Source organism: Pongo pygmaeus, chromosome 1 (assembly GCF_028885625.2).
Source record: "Pongo pygmaeus isolate AG05252 chromosome 1, NHGRI_mPonPyg2-v2.0_pri, whole genome shotgun sequence".
Classification (NCBI taxonomy): Eukaryota; Metazoa; Chordata; class Mammalia; order Primates; family Hominidae; genus Pongo; species Pongo pygmaeus.
This window is the reverse complement of record NC_072373.2, coordinates 108,936,542-108,957,155: the sequence shown is the minus strand read 5'-3', so window position 1 is coordinate 108,957,155 and position 20,614 is coordinate 108,936,542. Positions and strand designations below refer to the sequence as shown.

General features: G+C 41.8%; 2 protein-coding genes across 4 annotated transcripts in view; both read right to left on the bottom strand.

Annotated features, from left to right (window-relative positions):
• Positions 1-20,614, bottom strand: part of LOC129015142 (neuroblastoma breakpoint family member 11-like) — a 2,260,169-nt gene that overhangs the window by 252,156 nt on the left and 1,987,399 nt on the right.
• RNF115 (ring finger protein 115) overlaps positions 2,847-20,614 on the bottom strand; it is an 84,547-nt gene continuing 66,779 nt past the window's right edge. For 2 of the 3 annotated variants that reach the window (XM_054453135.2, XM_054453145.2), the window contains 5 exons: positions 13,603-13,674; positions 12,075-12,147; positions 11,043-11,136; positions 8,597-8,712; positions 6,886-7,599 (listed from right to left, as the gene is read on the bottom strand). In XM_054453135.2, the coding sequence (XP_054309110.1) occupies positions 7,468-7,599; positions 8,597-8,712; positions 11,043-11,136; positions 12,075-12,147; positions 13,603-13,674 (487 nt within the window). In that variant the 3' untranslated portion in view covers positions 6,886-7,467. Of the gene's footprint in view, positions 3,318-6,885; positions 7,600-8,596; positions 8,713-11,042; positions 11,137-12,074; positions 12,148-13,602; positions 13,675-20,614 lie in introns of those variants that run through there. The other variant, XM_063664168.1, reaches the window with a different exon arrangement.

The following is a 20,614-nucleotide window of genomic DNA, read 5'->3' as shown; positions in this document are numbered from 1 at the left end:
TGCCAAATGTGGGAGCTAAGGTTTGTGGGAACGGAAAGAGATATGGCTGAAGTAGATGAGTAAGACCCTTATTAGTGATAGCGTTGAACCTCAAACTAAGGATTTTAGACTGTATCCTATGGAGTTAAAAGGACTAGCCATGCAGTCAAAAAGACCTGGATTCAAATTCTGACTCTGCAACATACCAGCTATTTGTCATTGGGCAAATGAATGTTTTTTTTTTTTTTTTTTTTTTGAGATGAAGTCTCACTCTGTTGCCCAGGCTGGAGTGCAGCAGCACGATCTCAGCTCACTGCAACCTCCACCTCCCGGGTTCAAGCAATTCTCCTGCCTCAGCCTCCCAAGTAGCTGGGATTACAGGCATGCACCACCATGCCTGGCTAATTTTTGTGTTTTTGGTAGAGATGGGGTTTCACCATGTTGGCCAGGCTGGTCTCAAACTCCTGACCTCAAGTGATCCACCCACCTCAGCCTCCCAAAGTGCTGGGATTACAGGTGTGAGCCACCGCACCAAGTGCAAATGAGGTTTTGAGATGCTATTTCTGTTTACCTATCTGTAAAAAGGGATATTGCCTACTGTATCTTCTCTTTCCACAGGATTGTTCTGAGAATCAAAATGAGAGTCTGGATTTGGAACCCAGAGCCATTTGAATTCTGACTCCAAAGTCTCCAAAGCTTTCTCCACTACATCACATTCATTTTAATCTTTCTCTACCTGTTTTAAATGTTAGTTCTGTGTTTCTAACTAAATAATAAACTCACACAGGTAGAGATGTCTTTTGTTTTTACTATTCAAATAATCTTCTGGAGCTACTCAACAGTATACAATCACTGGAAGTCTCAGAAGATATATCCAACTATAGGAAAGGTTTCAGCCATTGTACTATACTAATTATAGTCCACATATAAAAATCGGTGACACATAACCACAGAAAGGAAACATGATCACTGCTCAAGTTTATGAAGACATTTAAGAGCATCAGATTACTAGCTCTGACTTGAACTAAGCAGAATATATACAAAGCAATCACACTTTGTACATACCAACTGAGTCTTGCTTCTAAAGAGTTTATTTACTCTGCTTATCTCAAGACTTGGTTAAACAGAAATTTAAAATACTTGTGTCTTGGCTTTCAAAATGTGTTGATACAATTGACTTCAAATAAGCCTACAAATTTCCATGCATAATAGGTAGTTTTCTGGACACGCATCTTAGCCCTAATCTATATGAGTGATTCACAACCACGGGTTTTGAACCTGTGAGGCCATGAGGTTATCAGAAGGAATCTATATACCATAATCTTCAGCCTGAATAAATATCTTTCAAATATTTGTATATACTATATTTCAATTGGATGTAGATTCTGGTGTGACTAATAAATTGACCTAAAAGCATTACTGAAATCATAGCTTTTTGTTACATATTCTTTAATCAAAAATACTAATAATATGGCTATCATGTTGCTGGAAGGGAATCTAATAATTTGGGGGTTTGTTTTTGTTTTGAGACAGGGTCTCTCTGTTGCCCTGGAGTGCAGTGGCACAATCTTGGCTCACTACAACCTCTGCCTCCTGGGTTCAAACGATTCTCCCTCCTCAGCCTCCTGAGTAGCTGGGACTACAGATGCATGCCACCACACCTGGCTAATTTTTGTATTTTTAGTAGACATGGTGTTTTATTGTGTTGCCCAGGCTGGTCTCAAACTCCTGACCTCAAGTGATCTGCCTGCCTCAGCTTTCCAAAATGCTGAGATTACAGGCATGAGCCACCATGCCCAGCCAAGAATCTAATAATTTTTGGACCTTGAAAATTGTATTTCTTATTAGAAAAAGTAAAGAATCACAGGGCTTACATCCTATGATCACAGATCTAAGTGTTCTGGCTGAAAGAGGAAGAAGGGGCAACATACAAACTACACTTTTGTGGACACCAAGTGTAGTTTGGCAGGAAAACATAAAGTTTGCATGTATAAAACCTTAAAAGTTGAATGCCTATAATGTACTTGTCTGTGGCAGGTATGAGAGATCGAAACCTTACAATGTCATTGGGATCAGACAAGGGCTCTATTTTGATCCTGGAAAGCATCACCAGCTGTACACATTGTGTTCTATGCATTCTATTTTAAACCCCTGGAGCAGCTCAGTGGCTCCCCAGCTGAATACTGAGACACTGACATTACTGCAGGCTAGGATTTCCCCCTATAGGACAGCCACTTGTGATACTTACCCCATCAAAGTTTTCCTCCATCTTACTGTGACAGAACCTAACATGAGATTCATTCAGGAAATTCTCAACAAGAGTACTCTATCCTATAAGTCGTCCCCAATCCCCAGATCTCCAATGGATTATTCTTGTAAACAGCACTTTTATCTTCTCATCTCTCTACCACAGAGGCCAGAAAAGGTTTTCCCCTAACATCCAAATACCTATTCAGATACCAGCCCTGCTCCTTCTCTTAAAATCTGTCTTCTCACCTGGGCGCGGTGGCTAATGCCTGTAATCCCAGCACTTTGGGACGCCGAGGTGGGTGATCACTTGAGGTCAGGAGTTCAAGACCAGCCTGGGCAACATGGCAAAACCCCGTCTCTACTAAAAATACAAAAATTAGCTGGGCATGGTGGCATGTGCCTGTAATCCCAGCTACTTGGGAGGCTGAGGCAAGAGAATCGCTTGAACCCAGGAGGGGGAGGTTGCAGTGACTTGAGATCACGTCACTGCACTCCAGCCTGGGCGAAAGAGTGAGACTGTGTCTCAAAAAAATAAAAATGTGTCTTCCACTTCTTAAGCCCCAAAGCTGTTTTGTTGTTGCTGTCATTTAAAACAGACACAGACTATGCTTCCCCCCTGATTTATTAAGACCGACATATTTAATTTGCATTTCTTGAGGGAATAGCACCTGGAAACCAGGGAGAAAGAAGCTGAAGCACGCAGGTCATGAATTATTCAATTTGGTGTCAATAATTTGTCAGAAAAATTTAAAAAAATCAATAGATAACTGTATTGTAGTTCAACTGATTATAATATAGAAGCAATGGATGATGAACACCCTTTCCTCAAAGTCATTTATTCTCAACCTTTGGAAATGATTAGGTTTTTACCTCCAGTGAATCCCTTCATCACAGAGCATAACGGTACCAGCCCAAGCCAACAGTGCCCCATACCAGAGAACTCAGGGAAACAAAGACCCTAAAGGTTATGTACAATGAGAGAATCAGACTGTGAGGCTCCAGCCGTCTTCTGTATCCCTGCTCACTTTACCTCAGTGCACACCATATCCCTTCTTCCTCCACTGTGAAATGTGCATACACGTGTTTGTCTGTGAATATATAAATATCTCTATTTACACATATATACATATATAAAAATGTGCAATACAAAGACATAAGCAAGGGGTTTTTCCTAATAACTATTTAATCAGAGACTGATCAGAGAAAAAACAAGTTCTTCCCCTCAAATTTTCCTTCTAACTTGAGAACCAATTCCTGGACCAATTCCTGCTCAAAGAAAACATTTAAGAAGCACCTATCAGCTGGGCGTGCTGGCTCATACCTGTAATCCCAGTACTTTGGGAGGCCGAGGCAGGTGGGTCACCTGAGGTCAGGAGTTTGAGACCAGCCTGGCCAACATGGTGAACCACTTCTCATAGAGACACATTATTAACTTGGTGAAACTTAAGTGGGATGAGGAGCACTCTGTATACATGTATCATTTCTGTTTTTCCTCGTTGTGATGGTTAATCTTATGTGTCAACTTGACTAGGCCACATGATGCCCAGATATTTGGTCATACAGTATTCTGGGTGTGTCTGTGAGGGTGTTTTTGGAAGAGACTAACATTTCAATCAGTAGACTGAATACAGCACATGGCCCTCCCTAATGTAAGTGGCCCTCATCCAATCAGTTGAAGGTCTGAATAGAACAAGTAAGGGAGAAGTCCTCATGCCTGACTGCTTGAACTAAGACCTCAGTCTTTTCCTGCCTCTGAACTGGAATGGAAACATCAGCTCTTCTAGGGTATCCAAGCTGACTTTCAGACTGGAACTACACCATCAGCTCTCCTGGATCTCTAGCTGGCCCACTGCAGATCTTCGGACTTCTCAAACTCCATAATTGTGTGAACCAATTCCTTATAATAAATCTCAGGCTGGGCATGGTGGCTCCCGTCTGTAATCCCAGCACTTTGGGAGGCCACGACAGGCAGATCACCTGAGGTCTAGAGTTCAAGACCAGCCTGGCCAACAAGGTAAAACCTTGTCTCTACTAAACATATAAAAAATTAGCTGGGCATGGTGGCAGGTGCCTGTAATTCCAGCTGCTTGGGAGGCTAAGGCAGAAGAATCGCTGGAACCCAGGAGGCGGAGGTTGCAGTGAGCTGAGATTGCGCCACTGCACTCCAGCCTAGGCGACAAAGCAAGCCTCCATCTCAAAAAATAAATAAATAAAAAATAAATAATAATAATAATAAATCCCTGAAGAATCCTAACTCCTCAACATAAATTAACCTGTATATCTGAGGTGCCTCCCATTATAAGAAGAAACACAACAGATCCATTAAGTGAGACAGGTCTGGGAAACAGCAAAATGAGTCTCACACCCTCTATCCATCAAAGCAAAATAAGTGAAGAAAATTTCATGTAACTTTGTCTGATGCTGTTTGCTATACTGTGTATAAAAAGGCAGACCCCTATCCAGTACTTTGTTTCCACCCTTTTTAAAGCTACCCAGATCCTTTCTAGTTCTCTAGCTGTAAGTAAAACTACAACTGCCTGTCCTGGCATCTCCAGACACTGACAAGCAAATATGTCCGGGGTGTCATAATTTTTCTGAGACAACTGATATTGTGTACTTGAAAACTGCAATGTGTCCCAAGTTCAACATAGCCTTCCTTCATCTAAGTAGTGGCCAAATATTCATAATACACCTCTAACTTCCTTCCATCCTCCTCCTCAATTCAAAACCAGTGTGTATTCTCAAGCTACATTTCAGGGGCAACGCACAGTAAGTAGATCTCATTCCTCAAATAAACAATCACTACATAGGTGTAATATGGGAGGTATATGAAAAAACATATTTTATTCTCTCTGGGCCCAAATGAATCATACTTTCTGGTCACAACTTTTAGAGGCAGGCTATTATTTCAGCAGGCCACTCTCTCACTTTTTCTTTTCCCTCTCTGACTCCTTCATCCTCTATCAAAGTACAGAGAAACGTTATCTCTAGCCCCCTTCTGTCACCCACAAATCAGTGTATGATAGTCAACAAAAACTGAGGAAAGACTTCTAGCCAAGAAAAAGACCCATTAAAGAGTGGTGTTTTTGTTCTGATCATTCTAAACTGATCATTCTGATCACTGTTGATGTGACAATACAAACGGTGCCCCTCTGTACCTTTTTTTTGGTACACCAACAGCTGTTCTACGTCCCCATCATTTCCTTTTGAGACCTTGAAGTTTCAACAACATTCTTGACCTTCTTAATTTATCCAATGTAAAACACTTGAATACTACAAAGAGCATGTGCATGGGACACTACTAGGCTGAAAAAATAAGGCCTACCCCTCCCAGGCCAAGCTGTTTTGGACATGATCACACTGATCAGTATGAGTCCAAGTATAGCCAGAACCAAGCAGAAAAGGAAAGTTTCAGAGATGAAAAACAGGCTTAAAAATTAAAATGTGACAATGTAAAATCTTAACTCCTGAAGACCAATGAATTACCAAAAACAGTGAACTGGCTGCAGATGCCTACTGTCTCTATTTCTGTGAGGCAAATTATTTTAAGATTACTAGGAAAAAAGACAGTAAACAGTGAGTTGAACACTTTGAGAGGTTGAGGCAGGCAGATCACTTGAGCCCAAGAGTTTGAGACCAGCCTGGGCAACATGGCAAAACCCTATCTCTACAAAAATACAAAAATTACCCAGGAATGGTGGCACACGCCTGTAGTCCCAGCCACTTGGGAGGCTAAGGTGGAAGGATCACTTGAGCCTGGGAGATCGAGGCTGTGGTGAGCTGAGATTGTGCCACTGCACTCCAGCTTAGGCGACAGAAACAAACAAAAAAATCAATGAGTTGGAGATTTTTTTTTTTTTTTTTTTTTTTTGAGATGGAGTTTCGCTCTTGTTGCCCAGACTGGAGTGCGATGGTGTGATCCAGCTCACCACAACCTCCACCTCCTGGGTTCAAGTGATTCTCCCACCTCAGCCTCACGAGTAGCTGGGATTATAGGCATGCACCACCATGCCCAGCTAATTTTATATTTTTAGTAGAGACAGGGTTTCTCCATGTTGGTCAGGCTGGTCTTGATCTCTTGACCTTGTGATTCGCCTGCCTCAGCCTCCCAAAGTGCTGGGATTACAGGCGTGAGCCACCGCGCCCAGCGGGAATCATTTTTTAAAATCTCAGAAGCAAAGATCTCAAACATCTGTCTTTCTGTGCCTGTATGCTGCCCAACTCATTCCCAAAAAGGAATGGCAGTCAGATTCCTACCAACATAAGGCTCCCAATATATGTTATGTAGGTTTCTGGGGAAACTACATCAACTGAAGTAGTCTTTAAAAATTAAAATAAGAGGCCAGGCGCGGTGGCTCACGCCTGTAATCCCAGCACTTTGGGAGGCTGAGGCGGGCGGAGCACTATCCTGGCTAACACGGTGAAACCCCATCTCTACTAAATATACAAAAAATTAGCTGGGCATGGTAACAAATGCCTGTAGTCCCAGCTACTCGGGAGGCTGAGGCAGGAGAATCACTTGAACTCGGGAGGCAGAGGTTGCAATGAGCCAAGATCGTGCCACTGCACTCCAGCCTAGGCGACACAGCGAGACTCCATCTCAAAAAAACAAAACAAAAAAAAATTAAAATAAGAAAACCAAAGCACACAATGATAAACCACTTTTCTCTTCTTGCTGTAATTTTTCTTTGATTTGCTCTCTGGGGATCAAGACAAAACAAAATCATTAGTCTTAGATTCCTGAATTTGACCTCGCCTCATAGCTAATGTGATCAAGAGTAGTTTTTTTTTAAAATACAATTAAGACAAAAAGACTTTATATCAGCAGGACTTTAGGGCTGTGGTTCCACTGTTTTTATGGTAAAATACACTAATGGTGGGGCAGAGGTTGGAGAAGGAGGTGGAAACATCCGTTACAAGCCAACATGACAGACAGCAGGACCCTAACTAGACTTTAAGGAATTAATTCTATTTAGATGGGGGGAGCCCTACATAATTAAGTCTCACACTTATAAAATTATCACTCTGAATTCAGGGACAAGAGGCATTTGGTTGTAGATACAATTCCATCTGTAGATACTAACTTTAAATTTAAAGAAGAAAAACATTCATTGCATTTATATTATGTGTTGTTTCTTATGTGATTCCTAAATCCATCTACTAATTTTTTGTTTTGATACAATTTACAGCTATGGTAAGATGATTACCACAGCCCTGATTCAGGTGTGGTCTTTAGCTTCAGAAAGTCCATCGGTCATGTAGCTGACTGTCATTGCTAAATCTGTTGCTTGCAGAGGCCTCAGTGCTCTGGCTTTGCCGAGTAGAGTCCTCACCATTTAAGCTCTTCCTACATACAGGACATGTGTCATGCTGAAACAGAAAAGTATTAGTCTATGTGAAGATCCTGGCCTGAGAAGCTGGGAGTACTGCACACTTAAATAACCCTGAGAATTGTCACATCAAAAATTATGACATGGAATAGAAAAACAATAGGGAATGCATCCTCATACAGCATGCACTGGCTCTAAGGTGTGATACCAGGATATCTCCCAAACAGAACTTTAAGCAGAACTGACAGGAATAATTCTAGGCCAGCAAGTTAATAACAGCTAACACATACCACCAAACAGAACTAACCAGAAACAGTGAGTGATCTATGACAAGAGGGTAACTGCCCATTACTTCCCATATGGTCTAGAGCAGAGGTCAGCAAACTTTTTGTTTAAAGGGACAGGAAAACTGGCCGGGTGCACTGGCTCACACCTGTGATCCCAATACTCTGGGAGGCCAAGGTAGGTGGATCACTTGACGTCAGGAGTTTGAGATCGGCATGGCGAAACCCTATCTCTACTAAAAACACAAAAATTGGCTGGGCATGGTGGTGCACGCCTGTAATCCTAGCTACTCTGGAGACTGAGGCACAAGAATCACTTGAACCCAGGAGGTAGAGGTTTCAGTGAGCTGAGATCACGCCACTGCACTCCAGTCTGGGTGACAGAGTGAGACTCTGTCTCAAAATAAATACATAAGGGACAGAAAATAAATATTTTAGGCTTTGCAGGCCATACCACAGCTGTTACAACTAATCAACTCTGCTGATGTAGCACAAAAGTAGCCACAATCTATAAACAAAATGAACATAGCTGTGTTCCAATAAAATTTTATTTACAATAACAGGTGGCAGGACACAATGACCTGTAGAACATACTTTGCAACCCTTGGTCAGAAAAGTTCCAAACAAATAACAGTACCAGAGTTAGCCAGGGATTTATGGGATAAAATCTGATCTACTTGGATCTCGAGGAACTGTTAACTACACCTTTACTCTGAATCATCCCCCCAAGAAGCCATGACTTGCTGTACTCACCAGTTCTAGCCATGGCACAATACAACTGCTGTGAAAGAAGTGATTGCAAGGTAACTGCCGGACTTCCTCTTCAACTGTGTAATCTTCTTTGCATACTGGACACTCTAAACCCATATCTGTTGAAGAAGGAAATGCCTTTTAAAGTAAACAAGCAAAAGGAAGGAAGAAAAAACCAACCCAATGTCTCTACCAACCCTACGAATGCATAAAGAAAAGACACAAGAGATGAAAGAAAATGTACACCCAAGTAGCAGGCAGCTAAGAGGCATGAATTATATTTCAAAACGAGGGTAAAGGTGGTAGTAGACAGAGACATGAAAAGGAGGAATGATGAATGGGGCCTACTCCAAAAAGGCCTACATAGGAACTATATAAGGCCTATTTTTTGATGTAAAGAGTTGGAAGAAATAAACTGGGGCTTAGAAGATCTGTTCAATAAAACAGGAAAAATATCTTCCCAATGTGTGACAGCCCTCTGGCAGTTAGTTGCCACTGTCAATCTGTCCACCATAGCCAAGGGATTCATCTCAGCAATCTTAGCAGTGCAGTGTCTCAAGCCACTTGCCACTTTCACCATGCTCTTTTCAACATGGGATGAAGCATCCTATTTCAGTGTGGCTGCCCTAAAGTCCTCTGTAAAAATTGTTAATGAGGGTGAAGGCGGGTGGATCACGAGGTCAGGAGTTCAAGACCAGCCTGGCCAAGATGGTAAAAACCCTGTCTCTACTAAAAATACAAAGATTAGCTGGGTGTGATGGTGGGCACCTGTAAACCCACCTACTCGGGAGGCTGAGGCAGAGAATTGCTTGAACCCGGGAGGCAGAGGTTGCAGTGAGCCAAGATTGCGCCACTGCACTCCAGCCTGGACAACAGAGCAAGACTCTGTCTCAAAAAAAAAAAAAAAAATTGTTAATAAAAGTTATACCAGAAAAGAAGAAAATACCAGAAGCTATACCAGAAAAGCTATACCAGAAGTGGTGCTGCAGAACTGCAAAGTCAAAGTCTAGCTCAGGTCACCAAATCAAGAGACAGAAAGCCCTCTTCTCTGAGAAGAAACAGTCATGAACTATACTGGGAGCTCCAACCAGCAAGTTTTGAGTTTCCCAAATTTGGCTAATACTGTCAGCTAGTCTATACGCCTAGTGGCTGGGATATGCTCCATGAACCAACAGCAGATAAGGCATTTGGAGCAGTACTACTACTTAATAGATTTACTCCTTACTCTCCATTCCTATCACCTTAGCCCTAATTCTTTTACTTCTCATGCCTAGTCTGCTGCAACAGCCTCCCAGCTAGTATCCCAAATTCCACGGTCTTAACCCTCCAAATATATCCTATACTTTGCTACCACTTAATTTTCCCTCAAACCAGCTCCACAGCAATCCTCAGCTCCTCTTCATTTGGATTCTCAGCTGGCACCTCAAAAATCAACAAATTAAAAAATGTAAAACATCACCTCATCTCCTTACCCAAACCAGGGCCCATTCACTATTTCCCCGTCCCTTAAGATGGCAGCACCATGTTTATAGTTACAAAGCTGTGAAATCTCAGAATTCTCTTTGACTCTTTCCCCTCCTTCATTCCATTATGCAATGAGTGAGGAAAGCCTTTCTCCAAAATGATCTTCTGAATCCTTTCCTTTCTGTTAGTATTGTCACCACCACCTGAACCTCATCTGGACTGCTGCAACAGACTAAAATCCCTGTTTCTGCTCTCTGTTGCTTCCAATGTTTCATACACTGTCTCGCTTCCAATGTTTCACACACAATCCCCTAGACTAATCTTCCCTAAAGACCACTTTACCTGACTCACACACCACGTATATTAGTTCATACTTTTCCTTAAACAGAATGACCTAAGATGGCCCATCTTGTCTTTGAAATCTCTAACTCTAAACCTGAATTGATGGGAACAGAAACTCCCAGTCCAAAATGCTGTCCCTTGTCACTAAATTCCTCAGTGCTTACAAATAAAATAGTATCTATGACTAATATACCTAACTGTACCTAACACAAAGTAGATCTGAAACAAACTCCCAGCCTATTTTTTTTCTTCTCCTTTCCCCAATGTCAGTATCATGTGTCCAACACAGTTTTTAATCATTTGATGAGTTTTTCTTCAACTTGTTACAATCAAGTCTTATCTATCTTTGTACCTCTTTATTCCCAATGGCACTTAAAAAAGAGACATAATTGCTCAGGAAATACCAACTGACTAACCTAATAAAGGGGTAGGAACTTTCCAGATTTGGCACCCAGGTAGGAATTTTAGAGGGCTATAGCTTCACTTAAAGGTCCTTAATATAGGAAGGTATTGGGATTTTTTTCTTATTTATCTTTTTTGTCTTTTTATTTTGTTCACTTTTTAAACTTTTCACCTGTCAGAAGATACTGGGATTTTGAACAGAGATCAGAAGATGACAGCATAAGTATAAAAATGAACCTACCAACTTGTTCCTGAGTTACTGTCACTGTTGGAAGAGATGTGATCTTTTCCTTGTCAGCTGGGGGAGGGCCTGTGTTTTCCAGTTGTCCTAAAAGCTACAGAAAAAGAGAAAGAAAAAGACGAAGTGGCAGACATCTCAATATCCCTGGAGAGGGAACTGCTCCAGCTGAGAACAAACAGTGCAGACATTAGGTATGTTAGTTACTCTTACTTCTGCAAGGCTCTGAGAGGCTTGGGTTTCCCCTTTCCTGCTGCCAGAACACTCATAATTGCTTTACAATTTCAGAGTGACATTCGTATAAGTCTACAGACAAACCCATGATTGCAAGGCCCACCTCTAGGCATAAAGCAACTTCAGAGGCAGCAAAAGGGTTGTGATGTCACGAGTAAAACTATAGCTTAATAAAAAGTAATACGTAACTGGTCCAAAAGCTTCATCTGCTGGAAGAAGAAAAAAGCGAGAGTATGAAAAGTAGCATAATGTGAGCCAAGAAATAGGTAAATTACTGCCTATAAGAAGACTGAATATAAAGGACATGCTTTCTAGTCTCAGAAATCCACAAGGGAAATGAAAAACCAATCAAATTAAAATGAACATAAACAAGTGGAAGCAATTATACATGGCACGGGAATACCTTGTTCTCTGCTTCCTTCCCCTACTTTGCTCCATCTAGCAGAAATCCCTGCTTCAACACGTGAGGAAACCCTCCTTTTTTTGTGAAATATTTGTTAATAGAATCCTTATAGAACTGAGCAAGAGAGACCAAAAATACAAAATACTATTCGTTATAGAAGTCTTTTCTTCCTATGGAGGTGAAACCATCTTCCAGAAATTCCCTCAGACCTAGGAAGTGCATGGATGCTGAGCTAACCCCATAAATCATTCATCCCTTTAGTAAAATGGAAACCCCAAAGCTCAAAATATTAGAGAAAGCAGAGTGACTGCCATTTCAGAAAGTAGCAGAAGGAAAGCAGGAAGCCTGTGGAACCATGAGACACACTGAACAGACACCCTCAAAAGGCAGCTCCTCACCTGGGTTACAATGGCATCAAGCCCTGTCTGACCCCAGGCATAGTCCCCAGGGTTGGAGTGCAGCATCCCGCTCCTATACATGAGATGAGACAGACAGCATTAGATGGAGTGACCAGGCTCTGCCTTACACCACAGAAAAAAATTGGCAGAGGGATCCTGTTCTCTCTCAGAGCTGGAAAGTCACTAGTCCTCCAGGATCAAGAGGCAAAGAATTCTGTACATTTTCAAGATCAAACAGACTATCCAGAGATAGTATCTCATCCTCTAGGAATTTTACTTAACTAGAATATAAAATGTGAAGCTACCTAAAGTACCACATGACATGCCAGAACAAAAAGAGTGACTCATTGCCTGTTGGTTTCAAAAATTTGTGTTTTCTGTGCCCACTTATATTAAACACAGATGGAGCTGCTTTTTAAGGAGAGTTTTCCCTTCACGACTGGTCAAAATCTACAGCAAACATCCCTCACTATAATAGGCCGCCCACAGTTCTGGACAATGAGGAGCTTTCAAGTAGAGAAGCAGCCATAGCAGTCTCTCTGAATCACAACTTAGAGCAATTATAAAAGGGACTTGGCAACACCTTTTTTTTTTTTAATTTTCCCCCAGAGCTGCCGGTACACTACCAGCAGAGTTCCAGACTACTGGATGACAGAGGTCCTAAAAGGACTGAGGTTCCTTTGAGCAGAGAAACCTTCTGGGCCACAGTTAGAAGCAGCAAATAATTTCTCAGACAAGAAGAAATTCCATCTTTAATCCCATCATACATAAGTGTCACTCTGATACTGAATTACAGCCTATTGTTTCTTCTGACAAATCCTCTTACTTTGAAAAAAATAAAGTTCAGCATAATGTTTTCAATTTCAGAAATTCTTAAGGAGTAGAATATTCCTGTGTAGTCTACTGGGGAAACCCACAAATCAGATACCAAGCCTGGCAGGGACCATCTCATTTTCTACCTCAATACAACTCTCAGACCTGAATATAAAAGGAATCAAGACATTTCTAGCACCCAAACATCCTGGGGGACCAGGACAGCCTTCCTGAGCCTGAATAATAAAAAAAAAAGTTCTGATTAAGTTTGGGCTTAGCAGCCTCCAGTTACATCTACATACTCACCTATGCAGCTCTTTTTTTTTTTTGAGATGGAGTCTCTTTCTGTCACCCAGGCTGGAGTACAGTGGCGTGATCTCGGCTCACTGCAACCTCCGCCTCCCGGGTTCAAGCGATTCTCCTGCCTCAGCCTCCGAGTAGCTGGGACTACAGAAGCATGCCACCACGCCTGGCTAATTTTTTATATTTTTAGTAGAGACGGGGTTTCACCATGTTAGCCAGGATGATCTAGACCTCGTGATCACGATCTCCTGACCTCGTGATCCGCCAGCCTCGGCCTCCCAAAGTACTGGGATTATAGGCGTGAGCCACCGCACCTGGCTTATGCAGCTCTTTTTCTCTACCGCACAGAAATGACAGCACCTAAAATGATGTCACTCCAATAGAGTAAGATAGAAAGCAATTAGTTACTTACCAGGAAAAAGGGTGTGGAGATCCAGGAATGGCAGAATTTGCAAAGAATCCTGCAAAGATGTGTTGTAGTATTCTGTTAGAGAAGAAAATATTAGATAAGACAACAGACTAATGAAAGTAGTCTACAGATATCCATGGCTGCCAAATCACCAACTACTTCCCTAAACCAAAATGGCTTTTCATTGGCTAGTACACAAGAGACAGCATCAGAAATCAGCCTGCCACACAGCGGTGTGCTGTTTTGCTATTATGGCTATCTTCCTGAGCTCTGCTATCTTACAGATTAATAGATTTTTGTGAATTAAGCTGGAAAGGGATCTGATGGTATGGTATAGTTTTTCAAACTATGTTCCTTGTATATCTGACATCAACATAAGAAAGGGTTAAAAGGGACGTCGAGCCAGTGGAATTCTGGACCCACCTCCCTTTAACAAGGGTAGTTCCATTTTTGTATGTTGTACACACTGGGTTTCTGAATAAGAGATATCATTTAAAGGGTCCTTTAAAAAAAAAAGTTTAAGCAATAATTCTATGTTAAGGTTGTTTCAGATGATTATAACACAAACACATATAAACACACACATGCTTACCATTTCTCACTCTGAATACTTAAGATGGCACAGGTACACAGTTCTTTATACGAATGAGTCTTTGTTACCCAAAGAGATATTGGAGTGATGCCTCAGCAAAAGAAAAACCTGAAGAAATTGTTCCAATAGATCTTCTGTGTTCTGGATGACACGCAATTTTTCTTCTTTTTTTGAGACGGAGTCTTGCCCTGCCGCCCAGGCTGGAGTGCGGTGGACCAATCTCGGCTCACTGCAACCTCTGCCTCCCAGGTTCAGGCAATTCTCCTGCCTTAGCCTCCCGAGTAGCTGGGATTACAGGCACCCGCCACCACACCCGGCTAATTTTTTGCATATTTAGTAGATTTAGTAGAGACGGGGTTTCACCATGTTGACAAAGCTGATCTTGAACTCCTGACCCCAACCTGCCAAAGTGCTGGGATTATAGGTGTGAGCCACCGCGCCCAGCAATAATATGCAATTTTAAGTCCCTGGTTCCCACTTTACTTATTAGGCCAATTAATATAACAATGGCAGTAGCCAACATTAGACTTTCCCTGCTACTGAAGTTCAACAGCAGCTAACTACACTATTCCGTTTGTTTGCTTGCTTTTTTGTATTATTTTGCATTATTTATTTTTAACTGACAAAAATTGCATATATTATGGTATATAACATATTTTGAAATATGTATGCACTGTGGAATGACTACATCAAACTATCAACATATGCATTACCTCACAAACTTATTTGCAACAATAACCCTTAAAATCTACTCTCTCAGCAATTTTCAAATGTACAAAACACTGGTGGTTGTTTTTTTTTCTTTTTTTGAGATGAAGTCTTGCTCTGTCACCTAGGCTGGAGTGCAGAGGCACCATCTCGGCTCACTGCAACCTCCGTACCCCAGGTTCAAGCAATTCTTGTGCTTCAGCCTCCCAAGTAGCTGGGATTACAGATGCACACCACCACGCCTGGCTAATTTTTGTATTTTCAGTAGAGATGAGGTTTCACCATGTTGGCCGGGCTGTCAAGTAATCCGCCTGCCTTGGCCTCCCAAAGTGCTGGGATTATAGGCATGAGCCACCCCACCTGGCTGAAAACATTGTTATTAACTACAGTCACCACGTTGTACAACAGATCTCTTGAACTTTTAACTGAAATTTTGTGTCCTTCAATATCTTTCTAATCCACCCCCTCTGCCCCTCAGCTCCTGGTAACTACCATTCTATTCTCTGCTTCTATTAATTCATTGTGGTTTTTTTTTTTTTAGAATGCTTCGTGTTGTTTTAAAAATACGTCCAAAAATTATTTGATAATCTTCCCTTCAGTGTGGGCTGGACTTGGTGACTCACTTAACAATACAATATGGCAGAATTGATATCTGTGACTTCCAAGACAAGGTAAAAAAAAGCGGGGGAAATGGCCAGGTGTGGTGGCTCATGCCTGTAATCCCAGAACTTTGGGAGGCCGAGGTGGGTGGATCACTTGAGGTCAGGAGTTCGAGACCAGCCTGGCCAACATGACCCCATCTCTACTAAAAATACAAAAATTAACCGGGCATGGTGGCACGTGCCTATAGTCTCAGCTACTCAGGAGGATGAGGCAGGAGAATCACTTGAACCCGGGAGGCGGAGGTTGCAGTGAGCCAAGATCGTGCCATTACACTCCAGCCTGAGTGACAGAGACTTTGCCTCAAAAAAAAAAAAAGGTGGGGGGCCGGGGGGAGTGCTTTCTTCTTGCACTTCTGTCAGATCAATCACTTGCTCTGGGAGAGTGCCGTATCAAGCAGTCCTATAGAAAGGTCCATGTGATGAGGAACTGAGTACTCCTGTCAACAGCCAGAACAAACCTGCCAGAATATGTTTAAAGCCTAGTCAATCCTATACTGCAGCAGTGACCAACATCTTGACTATAAGCTCATGAAATCCTGGGCCAGAACCACTCAGCCATGCTACTCCCAACTGAACCTGTTCCTGACCCAGTGAATCTGTGAGATAATAAATATTTGTTGTTTTAAGCCACTAAGCTCTGAGATAATTTGTTATATGGCAATAGATAACATACAGATTTTGGTATCTGGATACCGGTGCTGCCATAATAAAGACCTAAAACGTGAGAGTATCTTTGGAACCCAGCAGTGGGGCAGAAGTTAAAAAGGACTTTGAGGAGAGCATCAGTGAAGTCTGAAGAGCCTTAAAAAAAAAAACAGAAAGCACTATGGCCTTTGAAGAAGTTAAAGGTGAGAGATTAAGAAAAGGCAGAAAAAATCTTATTAGAAACTGGAGGGAAAAGGATCCTTGTTATATACTGGCAAAGCTGTTGCCTTACCATAACATGGAAAGTAGATGCTGTGGTCCAAAAACTGGTTGATAATCTAGCTAAAGAGATTTCTACTTTTGAAAGTACCTCCTGGCTTCTTGCTGCTTACTTTAAAATGCAAAAGAGGGATGAATTAAAGGAAGGACAGTTAAACAAAAAGGACAGAATTATACAATTCTGAGAATTCCCAGCATCTCCAGATTAGTAAATGACACTAAAATTAAGAAATGGATTTTAAGCAAAGATCCAATCCAAGGCACTGCTAAAAGACTGATTTCAGATGAAGCCAAGGATCAGACTATAACAATTCTTTGTTAAGACCTCAGAAAGGGCCAGGCATGGTGGCTCACACCTATAATCCCAGCACTTTGGGAGGTCAAGGCAGGAGGATCACTTGAGGCCAGGAATTTGAGACCAGCCTGGCCAACATGGAGAAACCCGTCTCTACTAAAAATACAAAAATTAGCTGGGCATGGTGGCACACACCTGTAATGCCAGCTGCTCAGGAGGCTGAAACATGAGAATCACTTGAACCCGGGACGCGGAGGTTGCACTGAGCCGAGATCGCACCACAGTACTCCAGCCTGGCTGACACAGTGAGACTGTCTCAAAAAAAAAAAAAAACAAAAAAACCACAACCTCACAAAGATCTAAAATGGTACCTAAAGAATCATTCAGTTAGAAAATCAGACTAAGAAGCTTAAGGGTGTTATGTTAGTTTCCTAGGGCTGCTATAACAAACTACCACAAACTGGGTAGCTTAAAACAAAAGGAATTTATTCGCTCACTGATGTGGGTGTCAGTAGGGTTAGTTCCTTCAGGAAGTTCTGAGGGAGATCAGTTCCATGATTCTCTCCTGGCTTCTGGTGATGTTTGACAGCAATCTTTGCCATTCCTTGATTTGTAGACGTATGCCCCCCCCCAACCTCTGCCTCTGTCATCACATGGCTTTCTTCTCTTTGTCTTCTGTGTTCATGTCCAAATTTCTAGCTTCTTTTTTTTTTTGAGGCAGAGTCTTGCTCTCACCCAGGCCGGAGTGCAGTGGTGCGATCTCAGCTCACTGCAACCTCTGCCTCTAGGTTTAAGCGATTCTCACGCCTCAGCCTCCTGAGTAGCTGGGATTACGGGCATGGGCTACCACGCCTGGCTAATTTTTGTATTTTTAGTAGACATGGGGTTTTACCACATTGGCCAGGCTGGTCTCGAACTCCTAACCTCAGGTGATCCTCCCACCTCGGCCTCCCAAAGTGCTGAGATTACAGGAGTAAGCCACTGCACCCAGCCAAATTTCTCTCCTTATAAGACTATCAACCATTGGATTAGGGCCCTTCCTGATCCAGTGTCATCTTATTATAACTTGACTACATCTGTAATGACCCTATTTCTAAATAAGGTCATATTCACAGTGACCTTATCAGGGTTAGGACTTGAACACAGCTTTTTGGGGGACACAATTCTACCCACTACAAGTGGTATCTCTCAGCAATCCCAGCAGAAACCCAAGGTGGAAAAAGCCTATTTAGAAGAGATTGGTGGATGTGGCTTTTGCCTAATGGCATGAATCCCAGTGAGATTCACAGGATACTCGAAGTTTTAAAAAGAAACACTGTCAGCTTAAACTGAAAGGTGGAAAAATAGTACAAAATGAAAACAGGTCTCTGGGCCCTCAAATTTCTACCGGCAAGAAGCAAGCTAAGAAAGCTACGCAGCTACAAATATGAACTACTTTTAATGGAAAAGAAAGGATGACTAACAGGGTGGACTCCAGAGTCACAGAGAAGAACTCCTGGGCAGAGGTAGAAGTCCTAGTCAAGGAACTTCTGACATTTGTCTAGACAACTATCAGAATTGCTATCAACCAGCAACTTCTTTGTGCCATCATTTTCCCTTTTGGAACAGGAAATCTCTATACCTGTTCAGAATCACTGCCTGTCCATATCATTGTATGTTGGGTGTGTGATAGGTAGTTACCTGTCTCTTTAGTTTACAGGTCTTCACATCAAAAGGAAATGTACCTGAGGAACTATACCCAAGGAGCCACACCCACACTTGGACCTAGTTAAAAGGACAGCTACCTATATTTCAAGCTGATGCTATAGAAGAAGGAGACTTTTTTGATAGGTTTTAGGAGAAAGTGAGTGCATTTTGCACATAGAAGAAGTGTAAATAATTTGTGGCTAGAGGGCAAACTGTGGTGATTTTAAAATACATCCATAAATTCTTTAGAGGTGGAGCTAATTCTCTTCTCCTTGAATGTAGGCTAGACTTAGTGATTCACCTCTTACAGACAAAATGTAGCAGGAATGACAGTGTGTGACTTCCAAAATTAGGATATAAAAAAGATATTATGGGTTTTTTTCCTTCTTCCTCTATCATTCTCTTGGATCACTAACTCCAAGAGAAGCTAGCTGCCAAGTAATAGGGACATTCAAGGAGCCCTACGGAGAGGCCCAGATGGTGAGGAACTAAGGCCTCCTGCCAACAGTCATGTGAGTGAGCCATCTTGGAAGTGGATGTTCCAGGTCCAGTTAAGTGTTCAGTTGACTGTAGCCACAGCTGACATGTTGATTATAACCTCATAAAGCCCTTCACCAGAACCACCTAGCTAAACTGCTCCCAAATTCCTGATCCTCAAAAATACTGAGATAATAAATATTGTCATAAGCTGTTAAATTCTGGGGTAATGTGTTACACAGCAATAGGTAACTAATATACACCCACCTATTTGTCAGTGACAAGAAGAGCAAATTATCACATGCTTAAACTGACTAATAAGTAAATGGTAATAATCAAGTTTGAGAGATAGCCTAGTTCTTGAAGCTGTAAAAGTCAATCCTATATGAATGCTTGGAATTACGAGGGACAATTCACCAGCAGCTGATCAGCTGATGATTCCTCTTTCTTGGCTACTTACTCTCTGGAAGTCAGATGTTAGTCCCATCTGTTTTTGTAGCAGTAACAGAGACTGCTCAGGGTGGCCCCAATGCATAAGAGCTGTTGCTCGGAGAACAATAGTTGACAGAGCATTTACAATGAATTTTGTTTATTAAAAAAAAAAAAATATATTTTCTTGTTAAAGCTAAATGTCTGGGGAAGATGTGGAGGGAAGGAAGATAGTGTATACATTTAATTTTAGAAACTCACAGAAGAGAAAAATCAACCCACTGGGTCTGGAAGGGATAAAACCAGGTAATAGTCTTCACACAGTTTCCAGAGCTGTACCCTCTTTGGCTTTTCCTCGTACTTCCCTGGCTGTTTCTTCTCAGTCTCCTTTGCTTATTCTTCCTTATCTTCCAAACTTCTAACCATCGAGGGCCCAGGCCTCGATTGTCTGAGCTCTACTATTTCCTATCTTGACTTCTTTGACCACTTTATCCAGCTTTATATTTTTAAATACCATATATAGGCCACAACTTCCAAATTTTATCTCCAGCCAAGACCTCTGCCTACTCAACATTTCCACCTGTGTAACAAGCACCTCAAACTTATTATGTCCCAAACTGAATGAACTCTTAAATATTTTCCTCCAAACTTACTCCTCCTAATGTTCCCCATGTCAGTGGATGGTGGCTCCATTTTTCTTGTTTTCAGGCCAAAAACCTTGGTGTCTTTACTCGTCTTTCTGTTACACCCCACATCCAATCTGTCAGTAACTCCTATCATGGATATTGCCAAACTGCATCTGAAACCAAACCATTTTTCACTACTCTCACCCAAACCACTGGCATCTCTAGCTTATATTAATGCAATAGCCTCTTAAATGGTTTCTCTGCTGCGTCTTTGCCTCACACACCTTGCAGCCCCCCATTCTATTTTCAGCACAGCAGTTAGAGCAATCATTTCAAGATATAAATGACACCTAAACTCTCCACTGGAATAGAAGCTCATAATTGCCAACTAGGCTTCATATAATCTAATACCCACCTCCCCATTCCCACTCCCATCAACTTCTCCTACCATTCCCCTCACCTTCTCTGCCCTACATTGGTCTCTCCTTGTTTGTACATCCCTACACTTCCTTGGTGTCTATTCAGATACTTTCTCAATAAGACATTTGCTGACTATGTTCTTTTTGAAACTTCACTTCAACCATATTCCCTATCTCCCATCCCTGCTTTTCTTCCA